The sequence below is a fragment of the Natrix helvetica genome, assembly GCF_964273705.1.
Source record: "Natrix helvetica genome assembly, chromosome: 7".
Classification (NCBI taxonomy): Eukaryota; Metazoa; Chordata; class Lepidosauria; order Squamata; family Natricidae; genus Natrix; species Natrix helvetica.
In genome coordinates this window covers 31460560-31478779 of record NC_138558.1, presented here as the reverse complement: position 1 = coordinate 31478779, position 18220 = coordinate 31460560, and the positions used below count along the sequence as shown (strand labels likewise).

The following is an 18220-nucleotide window of genomic DNA, read 5'->3' as shown; positions in this document are numbered from 1 at the left end:
CAAAGCCAGCAGGGAAGGTTTTAAAATTGGGATCCTTGCATAACAATCACACTGCTTAACAATGAATTTTCTATTCCCAATTGCGATTTTAAGTTGAGGACTACCTGTACATGCTTCCTATCCCCACCTCACTTCATCCTATTGTTTCTCATAACTTGTGAAGTGGATTTGGCTGAAAGTTTGGGAGTATTTTTAAGATCCAATTGAGAGCTTTGAACAGATATAGATACTCTATCTGCATGGGGTATATGATATCCTGTGAATAAAGTGCATAAAGCACTTTAACCATCAAAAGTAGTATTGAGAAAAAAATATATAGGAGCAACTCACTACTGATTCTACCAGTTAGCAACATTGAAGGCAAATCGCCTACCATAGCAATCTTAACCCTAAGCAGGGGTGGTATTCACTTACCTTCCCTACCGATTTGCAAATGTGAGCGCACTTGCATGCTCACTTTGCTCGGACCAACCACCACAGCCTTTTGCGCATGCCCTTTTGGCGAAAAAAAGGCCTAAATGGGATGCTGTAGAACCAGGGCCAGTGGGTGGGGCCACGCGCGATTTCCACTACCGGTTCGGGCAAACTGGTCCAAACCAGTAGAATACCATCTCTGACCCTAAGGGATATAAAAATGAAACTGGTCTCTGATTTAACTTTTAATGATTTCTCCATTGCACAAGGTTTTTTTTTTTAAAAAAATCATTCAATATCAAAGACAAGTTATAATAAAACCTTTAGACATAACTTGATTGTACTAAAATAGAACACCTAGCCAAAGACAGGTTTGGGAAGAATTGATGAGACTAATACCCTAATACCCTTACTTTTATTCTGCTTCTAAATTATATCAGTATATTAATTTACTGCAGTTTATATCAGTGAGGGAACTAGAAGGGCATGAACTGAGCCACATATTAAATATTGATAGCTGAGTGCAGCTTTTACATTTGATTTGTCAGCTACATATTCACCAGAGGCGTGTGCTCAGTGAATGTGAAGGAATTGGAGTAATGGTGTTGAACATTTCAAATATTTCATCAAGCTTTGTTAACTCTGTAGACCAGTGTTCAGGGAATGGAGATTAAAGCGTCTAACTAAAGGAGAACTATAAAATAGCTAACTCAACTGATGTTGGGAAAATAAAACGGTCATGCTACTTCCCAACTTAGTGTCTTCCAGACGTAGCAAATCATTGCAATATATCTGCAGGGCAGGATACCAGAAAGGTTGATCTGATGTGTTAGCCATCTTTGAAGGCTCAGTAAAACTGCATTAAAACATGCTGAAGAGGCTAAATGCTACTGAATCAAACTTGCTACACTTACAAGAGCTTGTAGTTCAGTAGTTGGAGTTCCTATTATGTATAGAAGAAATCCTTCAGGCACTCCCTACCATCTCCTATTAGAGGTTTATGATTGGAGATTATGTAAATATGGTCTTGGCCTTAGCAATCGAATGAGCAAAGTTAACCATATATGAAGCACCTCAGGGGTGTCCACAGTGCTTCTACCAGAAAAAACAGGCTCCCAAGCTTCATTTTCACTGCCACAGCCTCCTGCAACCCCCTGCCAGTGAAAGCTGAGCTTGTGAGCTTGCTTTCGCTGGCCGACTGCTCAGGCCACCACAGGCATCCCCAACAGGAGTGACATTGAGCTGGCCATGCCCCCCTGCCCCCCTCCCCAGGTCAAACATAGTGCAGCCATCAATGAAATCATGTTTGACACTCCTGAAGCACCTTGTATGGGATTGTAAGCACCCCATTTGTGTCCTATTTCATAATAATAGCAAGAACAACATCTATGTGGCCAGATTTTTTAAAAAAAGAGGCATGGGGGAAAACAGAAAGTCCCTGAAGAATGGTAGTTTCTTCTAGTATCAACACTAGCTATTCTTACCCAGACAGAGCAGTTGGTGAGAAGGGAGGAGTGTAGGCAAGGATAGGACAGATTCTTGAAAAGAGCAGCATATCCTAAATTTATATTGCCTGAGAAAAAAAACAGCAATCTATACTTAAAAAAAGAAATCTTCCATTCTTACTCAGTCAGACATCAAGATTAACCATCATTTCAAATAATGCTGAGGATGTGAGTTGCTCTCAATAGCAAGGTGGGTGGCAGATAAATTTAGTATACAAACAAATAAAGAAATTAAATTATGGGGCTTCACTTTAAAAATTATTAAACTATGGGTGAAGCATATAATTTAGTTGTGACTGATACAACTGAGCTTGACATGGATTACAGTTATCAAGTTGTTAGTGTCTGAATACTATTGTTTATATTACCTTCTTACATTTGAATTAAATTATTTGTAGCAAGTTGAGTATCAAAGCAAAAGATAGAAGTACATCAGCTGTAACCACACTACCACTACATCTGGTATCTTCCAGATATGTGGATTTCAACTCTCAGAATTCTCATGAAAAGCAGCTGGGAATTTTGGGATTTGAAATCCTCAAAATTGACCCATGTACAACTACTCTACACTATACAATGATCTAACATTGACATCTGAAGTCTTGTTGTTCCTGGAGTCTGATGGGACTGGTACTACAGTAAGTTAAACCTAATAAACTAGTGTCCTTAGGCATTTTTCCCCAAATGGGACACAGTCTTTGTACAAATAAATAACATGTTCATCCATCATATCACATATTATAACCCTATTTATTTCTTGCTTAGCTGTTCCAATTTTTTTTTTTTTGTTATTTCCCATTTGTTAAAGTTTGGATTCCAATTCCATCAGAGCGAGAATCTCTTTATTTATACTTTATAAAGTGCCTTGAACATGTTTATATTTTATAAGTTTATATTTTATATGTTATGATGTTTCTTGTTATGATACTTCATAAAGTGCCTTGAACATGTTTATATTTTATATGTTATGATGTTTCTTGCAATTATAAACAAGTCAATAGACAAATGAATTGTGGTTCTGTATTTCACAAGAAACTTTCTGTTGATTGCATAGAAGTTCCCTTATACATGCTAAATGATACGTTGGATCAAGCCAAGGTAGGTGCTATACAATTGTACCACAGGATGAAAACCATCAATTAATAGGCTAAGGGTGAGAAATGATACTTTGAAAAAAGAATACCTTAAGTCATTTGATCACGTATTAGATGGCTTTTCTCTGCCCCATATTGATCTGTGATGTACTTGTTACTTCTAGCAGTTAGGACAATTTAGGATAATTTTGCTTGAACATGCTATTAAGCTTGAAAAGCTTCCCTTTTAATGCCTTAGTCATAATTTGCCTTGTAATCCTGAAGCCCAAGTTCATGGCAATGACAGACTGCAGTTCCATAAACTATTGAACCATTTCCTGGCCAAAGGCTGGAAGATAACCACTGATGCTCATACAACACATATTCTAAAATGTATACATGGTAATAGGGAGGAGATTTATGATAAATGTGAAATGGAGGCTTTGATTTTCCTTAAATATAACGGAGCAAGTAGTGTGTATATATATGTATATGTATGTCTGTGTGTGTGTGTGTGTATGCTGGTCTTGTTGTATTTGGGTCTTTTCCCCGTATAAGATTTAGATTGTCTTGGCAACATTTCAGCGAGGTCCCACTTGCCATCTTCAGGCTGGGTTGAAGATGGCGAGTGAGACCTCACTGAAATGTTGGCAAGAAGATGGCGAGTGAGACCTCGCTGAAATGTTGCCAAGACAATCTCAATCTTACACGGGAAAAGACCCAAATACAACAAGACCAGCATACCTACACCCGTGAAAATCTACGAAAATATTCCTACATTTCACCTTATTCAGCACAATATGTAAAATGAGGAGTCACATCTAGGATTCATTATTCTCTATCAAAAGGTGTTTACCATTTAACTTGATCTATAGCCACAACTTCTGCCCTCCTTCCTATACTAAAGCAATTTCCTGACTCATTTTTTAAAGTTGGTTACTGAGGAAGAACATTACAATAATTACGTGTTTAATGTGAACATTTTAAAGTAATGTGCTGTGTATGAAAGAATTATTTTGCATTGCTTCCTGCGAAGACGTAAGCCTTAAAAGAGCCCAGGGCTAATAATTATTGTAATGAAAATAAATAAATCAACAAATAAAAACTGCTAGGGCATGGCTAAAGTCCACTCTGATGCAGCGTGGTTTATTGCCTTATAGGGACCAGACTATATTCTGGTGCTCTGATGTTTCATCAAGGTTTTCAATAGCACAAGTTCCTGTATATAACAGAGATCCATTTGCTATACTGCTTGGGCATGCGAGCAATTGTAATCCAATAATAAGATGATCTTGCTGCAAAATTAATCCCCCCCCTTTTGTATACAGAAAAGCTCCTAATATGAATGACTGAGTTACTAGGAATGGCAACACAAACTTCTACAGCAGATCTCAGAACAGTCCAAAACCTCAAGAAGATTGATGCAGTAGAGCATGAGTTACAAGCATATCTATTTACCTGGAAGAGGACCCTGAGCTCATGAGTCATCAGAATATCAGGTCTTCTTTTTTAGCTAGCTTCCCAAGTACCATTTCATGATGCATTGAGTCATATAGCTACCTGGGAAAAGCGGGAGTTGAGTCATGGTCTGAAATGCCTTTGCAAAAGAATATTTCATTCATAAGGTTTTGGCCTGAAGTCTCCTCTTCCACTTCTTGTCTTTTGTTCTAGTTTGAATGATAGCACATAGAATCTGATTTTCTCTGCAAAATACTGGAAATGCTTAATTTGTGATTATCTTTATTAAAATCTAAATTGAAATATATTATCCTTAATTATTTTAACCTTTAATCCCAATACATTACAGGTAGTCCTCACGTTACGACCACAATGGAGCCCAGAATTTTGTCCCATTTTATGACTTTTCTTGCCACATCTATTAAATGAATCACTGCAGATGTTATAACATGGTTGTTAAGTGAATCTGGCTCCCCGATTGGCTTTGCTTGTCAAAAGATCATGAAAATTAAATTGCCACCTTATCCTGGGAGGCTGCAACTGTCATTATATGAACCTGCTGTCAAGCATCTGAATGCAAATCACATGACCATGAGTTTGCTGCAATGGTCATGAGTGTGAAAAATCATGATGTCACTTTTTCCAGTGCAATCGTAACTTTGAATGGTCACTAAATGAACTGTTGTAAATCGAGGCAACCTGTATTCAGGGTTTTTTTTTTTGGTTTAGAAATGAAAATGTATATTTAAGAAGAAGAACAAATAATAACCTGAGAAATGACTGTAAGTCTTAATAGATTCTATGATGGCACAATTCTCTTTTATTGCCATTATCTAAGCACTTTTATTGCACCCGTATTGGGATATAGTATTCTGGATTATTAAACCATAATTTTTTTTAGAGATCCTATCCTCTTCCTCTCATGTGTGTGTGCATGTGTGTGTGTGTGTGTGTGTGTTTCCATTGGGAGCCATGAGACCATGTTCTGCCAGGTGTGAAAGATCAGGACCACACATGAAGTTCAAATTAAACTGATTTACTACTATTCATGCTTATGCATAGAAATATATTCAACTAAGAATTAGCACTGTTCTGGCCCTAGATAAGGGTCAATAGAATTCAAGAGGGGTTGGGCTAGGCCAGGGGTCCCCAGTCCTTGGACCGTCATCAGGCCACGGCATGCCAGAAACCGGGCTGCACAAACAAGTGAAGCCCCATCTGTGGGATGCAGGCAACACATGAAAGCACCTCTGGTCAGCAGAAAAACCTCTTTCTATGGAATTGGTCCCTGGTGTCCAAAAGAGTGGGGGCTACTGCTCTAGGCCGATTCCTCTTTTGACTCCATCCCCAGATTCTGCCACTTTTTGTCCTACAGTTTCTCATCATACCGAAAAGGAAAACCTGTTTAATTGTTGCCTATAAATCAGTATTTCTTCCTAGTCTCCTATCCTATACCATAGTTTTTCAGTCAGGCATTACAGGATGCCATTGTTTCAAAAAGCGTTGCCTTGCCAAGGAAAAGGAAAAGGAAAAGGAAGGAAAGAATGAAGAAAGAGAAGAAAACAGAAGAGAAAGAAAAGAGATACACGTTTTATTTTCTTTCCATTTGAAAATACAAATTTAGGGGATAGTTTTAATACTTTTAGATTATAAAAACAAATAAATTAAGAATACATTTTGGGCTTAAGTTTTTTTCATTGAATTCTAGAATTATGACAATTTAGAGATTCCTTTTGGATAGTAAATCAGTGAGGTGGGTTGCAGAATTGACTGTAACAATCAATTCCAAGGTATGGTTCTCTCTACATTTTGAAGATGTCAGTGTTTCATTTCCACCGAGACCTGAAATTATTGTCTAAGGCTTTGCTGTTGAATAGACAGTTTAATCCCTTATTATTGTAGAATTCAGAAGGAATGTTCTTTTTAATGGTGTCCAAACAAATTAACTGTTAAAAATAAGCCTCAGGAACACAGTGAGAAAATTCCACAGAATTAAGAGAGCAGACAGTGTTAAGAGTGCCAGTCCCAGTCTACATGCCCGTAAAATTGACATAACTTCAGTTTAATGCAAAGTGGAACCCTAATGCACATAGAGTGCTTCCCTGTTGGTTTCTAGAAAGTGCAGCAGCTTATACTCCCTGCTGGTATCCATTAACATATCCATGAATATATAAATGCAAATTGGTGTTTCATGTCTTTTTTAACCAATCTCTGGTTGTTGTTTTTTCTTTATTTAGAAGATTACTATAGCTGGAGTTCAGATTTAAAAAAAAACTCAGGCATGCTTTGCATGTAGCTAAAACAGCTCCGTACCATGTGCCACAGAAAATCAAGATAAAGTGATTTTAAACAACAGTTTGAAATGGCTCTTATTTTTCTTTTGCGCATCTGTGTGTCTGCAAAGAAGTCACACACAGTTCCCCATCATTGGATAATCCCCACCATTTAGTTTTAACTTCATTAGCTCCCCCCCCCCCACCAATACTCCTTATAAGCACATGCGTTTTATGAATATTAAAGAGAAGATATTTCATAATTGTGTAACAATGAGAGCTGCTTCTTGCCAAGCACCATGTTTGTCAGTGTATACTTAGTGGCAAATAGAAATGGCTTGCACATATATATATTAGACATATAGATACAGTTACAGCTATTGATACAGCTCTCAGCTGCAGAAGAAGCCCTAAGTGGCAACTTTTATATGGCAATCTCAAGAGATACATATCAACACATTAGTAGCCTGGGTACCAGGTGCATAAGATCTGTGGGAATAAGCTTTTCTTTTGAAGCAATGCTGTTCAGCTGATAAGAGATCAGTGTTTGCATCCCAATATTGTGGTGTGTGTTTTATCACTTGCCCTCTTGCCTCCCTTGTTATAAATCATTTTATCATGCCTGCATTGTGCATAACCCCCTAAATGCCAGAATGTTGATGTCCAAGTCTGATCCTGCAGATAATTCCCATTGATTCAGATGAATATGGCTACCAAAAACCAGTCATCTATTTAAAAAAAAGCTGATACTTGTCTTTGAACTGTAATCAGAATGCTTTTAGAACAAGCCTGTATTTCATTGTAACTAGTAATTACAATATCTCATCTTATGAAAGGTCAGCTTCTGCTGCAGAATTTGGATCTGGTTGGGACATCTGTTTTAGCTTTGTTTGTCTTGTCAGTGAATTATGTTTGTATATGTTTACAAATTGTTTGGATGAGAAGAATAAGAAAAACTCCAAGAGGAAAAAGATTGACAAGAACTCAACCATTTTTAAAGATAATTTTCCTTTTCTCATAGCATTAAGAACTGCTAAGAAATACACATAAAAACAGTGAGCTCTGTGTTTATGAGCTTCAATGTTGATTAATAATTGATTAAACTTGTATGCCACCTTACTCTCAATGACACTGATTCATAAAGATCTAACAAAAAGATCACAATAAGATCAATAAAAGATAAAAAAGATGGCAAGTATGACAGAACTGATGGAATGAAGGGAAGGCTCTCATTATTTCTCACTATAGCCGAGGTGAAGAGCTATGTACACTATATTGCCAAAAGTATTAGCTCACCCATCCAAACAATCAGAATCAGGTGTTCCAATCACTTCCATGGCCACAGGTGTATAAAATCAAGTACCTGTTTTTACAAACATTTGTGAAAGAATGGGTCAGTCTCAGGAGCTCAGTGGAACTGTGATAGGATGCCACCTGTGCAACAAATCCAGTCATGACATTTCCTCGCTCCTACATATCCCACAGCCAACTGTCAGCTGTATTATAAGAACGTGGAAGTATTTGGGAATGACAGCAACTCAGCCATGAAGTGGTAGGCCACGTAAACTCATCCAACATCAGTGTGTGACCTCACAAATGCGCTTCTGGAAGAATGGTCAAAAATTCCCATAAACACACTTCTGAACCTTGTGGACAGCCTTCCCAGAAGAGTTGAAGCTGTTATAGCTGCAAAGAGTGGACTGAAGTCATATTGAACCTACGGATTAGGAATGGGATGTCACTTACAGTAAGTTCATATGCGAATAAAGGCAGGTGAGCGAATACTTTTGGCAATATATTGTAGATCTTCTAAATATATAAACAGATAATCTCCAAGAATATGCCCACTACCACGGCCATAGTTCATAATTTGCAAACATGACTTCCAAACTTTATTTTGAAGAATGTTTGCAGTTTGTGGTTTCCTAAATGTCTAAATTCATAATTATGGTAACAGTCTCTCTCTCTCTCACACACACACTATATATACATATATAATTTAGAAACCATCAAGCTCACTCATTGAGTGATTCTGGGCAGTGTACAATGAAACATTGGTCTGCTGCGATACCATTATCATGGAGAAATGCTGAAGCAGCAAAAAAGCAATACATACCTATCATTCTTGCTATACTCTTACTCAAGACTTCTCAAAGCAGCTTCCATTGGCTTATCAAAGCACTACAATCTGGAGGCGGCATTTGCTCAGGTTCAGGTTATGCAGCAGCTGTGCCCATTTCTGAATGATTCATGCCATCACCTTCTATTTGGATTACTGTACCACATTCTACAACACGGGGCTGTTCTTGAATAGCATTTGGAAGCTGCATTTGGTTCAGGATGGAGTGGTATAGGAATTGTTGGGCATCTCTCACTATGCCTACATAATATCATTGCTCTTTGAGCTGCAGTGGCTCCTAAGAAGTTCTGGGAGCAATTTCAGGTCCTGCTGGTTGACATCTATAAAAACCCCTAAGGCCACACTTTTTGGAGTACTGACTTGGTGCCATTATTTCTGCTCACATCACCAGATGTAGAAGCAACATGTTCTAGGTCCCCTTTATTAAACAGTGCCATCTTATTGGACTCAGGAGCCATATATTCTCTGTGACAGTGCCTGCCTTATGGCATAGCATCCCATCAGAAATCTGAATGGCAATGACCCTGTTAACTTTTTATAAGCTTGCTGCATGTGTTTTGGCCAAAAGGTTAGGCAAGTTCTGGTCTTATGGTTTTATGATTAGGATGTATTGTTTACCTTGGGTGCTTTGATTTATTGTTGGTTTTAATCACTGTGTCATTGTTATATGGTTGGTTACCTAAATTACTTCAATAAGGTCAATAAATTATATACATGTATATTGCTTTAATTGTCACATTTCTTCTTAATCACTTACATTATGGTGCCTGTTTTATGGCAGTGGAAACAATTCAAACTCAGGCAATAATATGAAAATATGAGTTTTATTTAAATAAAAATACATGCACGCATAATGTACAATGGATATGGCTTACACACATGAATTCTTACATTTTCTAAAATAATAGGCAAAATGATTTAAAAAAAACAGATGACATGCATAAAAGCAAAATATTTATAAACTATGGCCCAATTTAATAAAAATCAAGCAGGCTTCCAAAAATACATCCAGGTTGTTCCACAATTTAATTAAATGTTTCCATATACTTCTTCATATTTCTTCATGTGAACAGCACATATGTAATAGTAATAATTTTGAAACTGTATACTAAGCCACAGTCAAGTAAAGTTTCTGACCAAGCTTGAAGGTTATTAATGTGCTAATAAACTTTGTTTAAATTTTTGCTCTGAGGAAACATTTCTCTATTTCTCACATACTTATCTTGCTATCTGGTATCACAAACTGTTTTTGAAAATCCACTTTCAAAAACAGTTAGATGCAGTATGTACAAATATGATTGTACCTGTAGGGACTTGGAATTTAGGTGGATTACAATTATAAACAAACATTTTCCTATGACACTGAATCATACATCAGACCCTGTATTTTATTTGCAATATTTTTCAATGGTCATAATTACCTGCCTTTAAAAATTTTTTACATGATCAATGATTGCTCACAAAAAAGACCTATTATGGCTTTTTTTGGAATTTGGTATCAGAAAATGAATGGTACCTCATACGGTTCCAGAAACAAGAAAGAAAATGCCACAGAGTAAAGAGAAGAAAAAGATTCTTCTAAACAGTGTAATGCTATAAAACAATGAGCCTATACTAGTGTGTCGTACTACCATTTAAAATTATTAAAATAGAGATTATTTTCAGGGATGTTTGCAGAGGTGGGTAAAAGATCAAGATGGCAGCTGCAATCACACAACTGATGCCCTTTTTCTTTTGCGTATACACATACAAAGAGGAAAGTTTTAGTCATGGCCACCATCTTCACTTTTTTTATATCTGTTCTGCATTCATCTAAGTATTTTGACAAATACGCACTCTCTGTGTGTGTGTCTTTGTCTCTCTCTCTGTGTATTAAAAATGCCAGGTATATATGCTAGTTCAGTTAACATTTTTCATGGGACTATAATTTAAACTGCATTATATTGATAGTTTTGTATATCAGCTTATCCTGGCTATCATAGAATTCTTTCTCATCTGCCATACAACCTAGGCTAGAGAATAAATTCTTAAAATATTTCATCTTTCTACAAGTCAAAATCATTTATAGTAGCAACAGCTTGAAAATGAGTTGTATATAATGATCTTAAGAAAAACTGTTGGGGTATTTAGTTGTAGTGTCAGGGCTATAAAATTGAAGTGGAGAAAAGTTACATTTCAGTGGATAATTCTTCAGGACCTGCCCAGCAGAAGTAATTAAATAGTAGCAATCCTGAATAGCCTTTGCTCACTTCAGTCAACATGTATAGAAAGAGTACTTGGAAGATGGTATTGCTTGCTGTTCACATTTTTATGAAAAATATCCCCATATTGTTCATTTGAGCAAGAAATGCACTTTGTTATTAGAATATGTTGCTATATTTTTTCAATTCTAATGGATACATAATGTAATTTTTTCATGTACAGGTCCTTCCAAAATCATTACATTATATGCAAATGTTTGATGATATCTCGTATTCAAGTTTCATGTGTAGCTAGCTCTCTAAACATGCTTTGATATTTTGCTGCAGGATCTGTGTTTCAGGAATGTGCTACTTTAATAAAAAAACTGACTATGGACTCAATTATTCATTCCTATTTAAAGCAAGCAAAGAATAGGAAATTTACTTCACTGATCATTCAGTATTATTAAAATGGGGTGCCTCATAGCATTTTAACACTATACTTTTGGCACTATAAAGAATGAGAAGCCAATTTCTTGTATCTCAAAACAATTTTGATTCCTAAAGGATCATGCAAGCTTCTTACAAAGGAATGGATTTACAGTCCCCTAAAGCATTTTTAAATATAGTTTTAAAGTATATTGTTCTGACATATTATACACAGAGCTCTGACCTTAAAAAGAGATGAAAAAGAAGAAAATCAACTTGGAGTTTGATACTTCACGACGTTTGATTCAAGTTCCAGGTTATTATTTCTGCAAAAAATTATTAACTTTCATTTTGTAAAACAGTTGGACAACCCCAAGAAGTATCATCGTGTTGCCTGTAGATAATAGAAGTTTTGGCTGGACAAAGTCATTCTAAATGTTTGAATTGGATATACTTCAACATCCTGGCCAAATTTTTATTTGCCAAATGTCACTGTTTCATAATAAACATGACATCAGTCTAAATTTCTTAAAGAGCACCATTTGTATAAATGATAGCTTTCATTGTAGCAACTATGAGTCTAATACACTAACTTTGTATTTTACACAAAAGGCACTTTTCCCAATTCTGCATTAACATTCACAAATTAATTTCTAAATAAATCTTACCCTTTAGCATGTAAAAATAAAATTTAATCTTGCATGGATGACAATAGATTAACCCAAATGTCAACTAATCAACCCTTCATTCTGATCAATATTTAATTCTAACAGTTCCAACAGTATTGAAATCCTATAACTTTTATTCAAATGTAAACATTCTTTTAAGCTACCAATAAAGGCTCTTTACAGTATTTCCCTTCTTGCTTTCAGTATTTTCAAATAATAGTTTCTAGTATCTTCTTATAGACTGTCTTTAATGCTCTTTTAGTTAAGAAACACTAGTTCTGCTTACAGGGTGATTGCAACATGCCACCAACATGAATGAACTTAAAAGAAAAAACTGGAAGTAAATATAGATGGAACTGCATAAATAACCCAGAAAATGTGATACCTCCACATATTTAATAAGGCAAAGTAATAAAATAGTATTTTTCTTCAAATTCCATTATGAATTTTATATATGCTACACCAAAGTAGCAACTTGACTTTGCTCTTACTTCCAGCAAGCAATATCAAGAGCTAGATTTTAAGTCCAGACTTATGATTTACCTTTCTATTGCACTGTGGATCAAACCTTTAACTCTAGTGAGCCTATGATATACATCGTATTTTATGGAAATTCTGTATTTATTGAACAGACAACTCAATGCCTGGATGTTCAATCTACCATTATATACTGAAGTTTCTTTTGAGTGATGGTACAGTTTGGTAAAACAAATCCTAGGTATGTCTGCTTAAAGGCATTCTCCCAATCTGTAAAACACACAACACATATGTGTGTTAACTAATGAGTGGAGCTGTGTAATCCTGCAAAATTTCAAAAGGGCATTTTTGTCTAAGAGGTTAGGTGTCAGCTTTTCCATATGTTCCCTCTGGTGGCCGGTAGTACTTGGGGAAAGCCATCAGCTGAATCATGTTGAAAGCATATTTTCTGCATTTGATATTCTTCAGGACATTTTCTATGCGGCATCCTTGTCTAGTGCAGAGGGGGGGAAAAAGACAACTTCGTGAAACAAGTCATAAATAAATATGTTTTATTTTGTACATTGCAGAGTTTTAGCAACAATTGAAGTAAAAATAACAAAGATAAATCTACAATATATTTTCCACAAGTGATGATACATCTTACAGAATTAGATCCAAGGCCAGGCCAATACAGTTATTGCCCTCAAAATTAGGTATATATATATTTATATATATTTCTTCTCACTGTGGCTTAATTAGATATTATATTTTATGATATATTTTACTCTAGCATTAGAAATATATTTATTTTAAAAATTATCTTACTTTTTTCAGATTGGTTTTCTTTCGCTCATTCGTACATGTTAAAGTTTACATGTAACTGTAAGTGTGCAGTTTCCATGAATAAGGCATTTTTAATGAAATCTGGCCCTATAAATTTGCAAAGAAAAGGTCCACCTTTGTCTCATGTTTAAGTTTATGATGAAAGAAAATAAAAATGGCTTTTGTGGAGCCCAAATCATCTTTCTGTGGTACAAAGAAAGGATGCTGATTCATACATAGTACAAAATTCACAAGAGCCAACAAAATGCAAAGAAAACCTTGTTTAAAATAATATAGACTGATTTTGTAAAGAAAAGGCAGCAAAAGCAACAATTACAAACAGGTTAATTATGTTACACAACATAAGTTATTGTATGCCATAAATAGCTTGACAAAAAAAGTTAGTTATGCAACAAATAATTAAAAGGAATACTAAAATTATTTGTTAAAACAGAAAGACGATATTGGTAAGAAATAATGAAAACAGCACACTGAAAATTAATTTTTTGACCTTACCCAGAACATTTAACTTAGTTTTAAATGTCAATGTGTAAATACTTTCCTCTATCTTCTTACATATTTTGACCAATCGCCACAGAAAAAAAAATATATAATCATGCTGGAGGTTTTATAATTACATTTTCATACAAGGAATCATTTTATGTGGCTCCTGGCATGAAAACTGCAAAGATAGCACTGTTAAAGGGAATGATTCTATCTAGTAAAGTAGAATTTGGCAATTTTCACACCTGAGTACAAATATGCTGGGAAAAATAACTATTCCTGCAAAACTGTCCTGAATTAAAATAAAGTGCTGACAATCCCCTAAATTGGAATTTGATTAGAAGGGGGTGAATCACATTTCATGACTAGGTCACATCTGATCAAGAAACCCTATTGGCTGTCTTGGAACTAATGAAACATGAAAAGATTTGCTAGAGCTAGACGGTAGATTAAATCAGTTCAGCACAGTATGCTTTCTTGATTTCTGGGACGAAAAGGAGAATGTATGCAGTTCAAGACATTGGCTTCTTAAGAACTAGTCTGAGGGTTCAAGAATGTACAATATAGTACAATGGGTAATTTTAAAGTGTTCTTGTTCCTTAAAAAAAGCAACAAACAGAAGTGAACTTTACTGATATTTTGCTAATAGTAAAGCAAGACTTAAAATAAGCCACACAACCAGCAAGTGTGAGCTGACAAGCAGCAAGGCGACAGGATAGAAGTGACGAGAAGTTGGCTTGTTATCAGTTAGACAGCCTGTCTCGGGATCATCCGATTCATTCAGTGCTCCCTGGGTTTGTCTGCTGTTAAACAGGGGAAGTTAGGAACAAATAAAAGACCATTTAATAGGAGAGAAAAGCAATACTTTGGTATTCCAACATCAAAATGGCCATGCAGGACTACAAATCTATACTACATAATTCTATTTTGGGGCTTGACCATCATTCTTTTTTAAAATCACACGTTAGGGCTATTCTTTAAAAGGAAAAACAAGTATCCAAAACTTCCCACTGGTATTATTTGCCACATTACAATTGCATTTGTAATTCAAAATGAAATAACTCACACCAAATGAGTAAAATAAATCTGAAATGTTATGAACTGGAGATAAAAGATAAAGGTACTGTATGATTTTCAATATTGGGGGGAAAAATGTCATATGCAACATGGTTTTCAGCATCACCTAGAATTAAAATGGATGGATAGTGTTTGTTTTTATACTGGTTTGTCTAGTGGAACTTTATACACAAATCTTAACTTATCCTGAACTTCTGGATATCCTTGAATCATTGACTTGCCATTCAAAATCTAGCCTCATCCACTTGTGCTGGGATTCATGATGGTTGCACCATCCCAGGGTCATGTGATCACCATTTGTAACCTTACCAGATAAGCTTCCGATAAGCAAAATCAATGGAAAAAGCCAGATTCACTTAATGACCACATGATTCATTTAAGAATTGCAGTGATTTGCTTAACAACCCTGGCAAAAAAGGTCATAAGATGGCGCAAACCTACTTAATCACTGCCATATTTAGCAATAAACGTCGAGCACTATCTGTAATTCAGGGCCCTGCTTCATTGCAAGAAAACTCTTTATAAAGATTGCAAGTTTTTGAAATTGTTTTACAGTTCAGAGACCCCTCACTGGAAAATCTTCCTGGAGATTTGCAGGCTGTTTAGTACAATGTGGCTTTATTGCAAAGTAAAGGAGAAAGCAGCAAAAGTATGAAAATATGAAGAAGTAGAAGTAGATCCAATTCTCTTACCTTCAAAGAAAATACTTTATAAGACAACATATGCTCCACATATATTTTGACATTTTAATTTTTATTAATAACATACTTGGATAATGTGCTGGAAGTAATGGAGCCATGTAGGAATCACTGGAAAAAAAATAACTTATGTGGTGGTACATTTCTTAAGTTCCCATTCCTATCCATTGAGTGTCTAGCTTCTAAAAGGAAGGGGAAGCGATTGGTCATTTAAAGAGAAAAAAAACCCAGGAATTTGTGCCAGTTTCCTTTTCTTGGACAACAGTCAGGGAGCTGGATTGCCTTGAACTCAGACTGCCACTGGTTATTCCACGTCTATTTATGAAAAGAACTTCCACAACTTAGTTCTGGATGAACCAATGGTCCTGTGGTGAAACTTTGTGAGGAAAGCTAAAATTATCATTCTGTATGAAATATGCTCTCCCAGGTTTTGAGTTCTTCTGAGCCATGATTCCACAGGATAGGGACGTAAGGACAGTAATGATACTTTATGGACACTATGGCGGTAATCAGGAAACGTAAGCTACAGACGACAGGCTTCCTGTATTTGAAGCTAGGCTTTACAGAGTTGGAATTCTTGTTGATCTGCTATCAGTTTTGCTATAAGGTGGGCTAGCTTTGTGAGCTTCAACAATTATTGCTCAATTTTTATTGTAATGTTTCTGGTTATTTGTGCTGAGGAGCTTCAATATTTATACCTTAGGAAGGATGGATCTGTCCCAGGTAATATTGGCTCATACGACTCATATACTGACGGTAATCATATCATAGATCTAATTTTCACTTCGGGGCAATTTAGGATGCTGTAATTATAATTTTGCTATCTATAGGCCAATGATATGCAGAAATAAAATTATATCCTGGGTTAAGCTAGAAACCAGTGTATGGAGCCTGACATGCTGTTTGGCCCCACACCACTGTGTATTCAAATGCCTAGGTATTATCTGATAAAGCAGAGGACTCCTAGTTCTGGCGTATCAGTAGACAGTGAGAAGCTTTAATCAAAATATTTGTGTGTACACTCGTTTTTAACCTTTTAACTACTTTAAGAATAGATCGCAATGTATGTCATAAAGGGGTGTTTTTCAAGATTCAGTTTCAAAAACAGAAACTTTATTTGGTGCAAATTGCAGTAGCCCACTTTCTGGCAGTCAAAACTATTACAGCTATGTAACATTAATTTTGCAACTAATGCCAATAGGTTTCCAAATACAATTTAAAGTAAAATGCTACCCCAGGGGTCCCCAAACCCTGGTCTCTAGACTAGTATCGATCTGCAACCCATTGAAAACTGGGCTGCACAAGCGGCAGACCAGCATGCAAAACTCAATTTGTGAATGCCTAAGATTAGGTTGCGCAGGTGAAACCATCCCCCTGCCACTGCCACTTGCTCCAGGTCTGTGGAGCTGGAAAGACTGGGGACCACTTTCTACCCTACGAACCAATCTTCATGGCTTGGCGCCAGGATATCTTAAAAATTATTCTAGTGAATGGGACTGGCTGATCCCATTTGTTTGTCATGTAAAAATGGTTTTAAAATTTCTATATGTATGGTTCATTTAGTGCCCTCTTTGTAGGTATTTAGGAAGGGTTAGTGTTCCACCAAGCTTTGGATCTGTAAGGATTGTCACCGTTGCTTATGGACAACAGATTTCAGTTGGCGCTTTGTATCTGTTTTTACATATGTAGTTTGTTGTGTTTATCTTTGGAAATTTCTTTAATCACTTTGAAATTCAGCATTGCAATTATATATATATTGAATAAACAACCTTATTAAGAATAATTGTTATGATGTCATTTTAATAAAAGAAATCATTCCCACTTAGACCATAATTGTCAAAATTAGATCATTCCAAATATTTCCAGAATTCTTATTATTTCTTTTCAGTAAGAATCTGGAATATTTTATGAACATTTTCCCAGTACCATAAAAGGAAAGCACTGTAGTTTTCAAAGCTAGCGGGATTTATGGTGGATCACAGCAATTAATCTCTTCACAATGGCTAGTTTCTGCAAGGCACGCTTGCAAACAAATGATATTAAATCTGCTAGCTGAGCAACTTTCTCAGAAAGAATGTAAGAAGAATATGGTATTTTGCTAACCAACATGGCAAATGTTAATGGGTTAATAGATAATTAACATAGTAATTTTTTTGCACTGTTAATTTAAATCCTAGAGTTAATCTGAGTAGGCCCTAATGGCAAAATCAATTCTTGATTACTTAAATCGGGATTTCTCAGGATTTCTATTACTAGGACATATTTGACAGGGCTAAAAATCACTTAAGCGAATCTATCACAAATAGGAATATGACAGACGATATATATCTTCAAGTCAAACTTGACTTTTGGTGACTGTATGGACAAGTCAAGACAATTTTCTCTCCTGGCAACATTTTGGAAGTGTTTGCCACTGCCTTCTTCCCGAGATTTCGCAAGAGTGACAGACGTAAAAGTTACCCTACTGGTTTTGTGTGTAAGAAATGACTATAATCTGTGTTTGTGTGTGTGCACATGTAT

General features: G+C 35.9%; 2 protein-coding genes across 7 annotated transcripts in view; one reads left to right on the top strand and one right to left on the bottom strand.

Annotated features, from left to right (window-relative positions):
- The window catches only part of IL15 (interleukin 15), a 167006-nt gene that overhangs the window by 30260 nt on the left and 118526 nt on the right, over window positions 1-18220 (top strand). The gene's annotated exons all lie outside the window — the stretch shown is intronic.
- Window positions 9672-18220, bottom strand: part of INPP4B (inositol polyphosphate-4-phosphatase type II B) — a 207543-nt gene continuing 198994 nt past the window's right edge. For 2 of the 6 annotated variants that reach the window (XM_081959899.1, XM_081959900.1), the window contains exon 25: window positions 13155-14728. In XM_081959899.1, the coding sequence (XP_081816025.1) occupies window positions 14554-14728 (175 nt within the window). In that variant the 3' untranslated portion in view covers window positions 13155-14553. Of the gene's footprint in view, window positions 13111-13154; window positions 14729-18220 lie in introns of those variants that run through there. The other 4 variants (XM_081959903.1, XM_081959904.1, XM_081959901.1 and 1 more) reach the window with 4 other exon arrangements.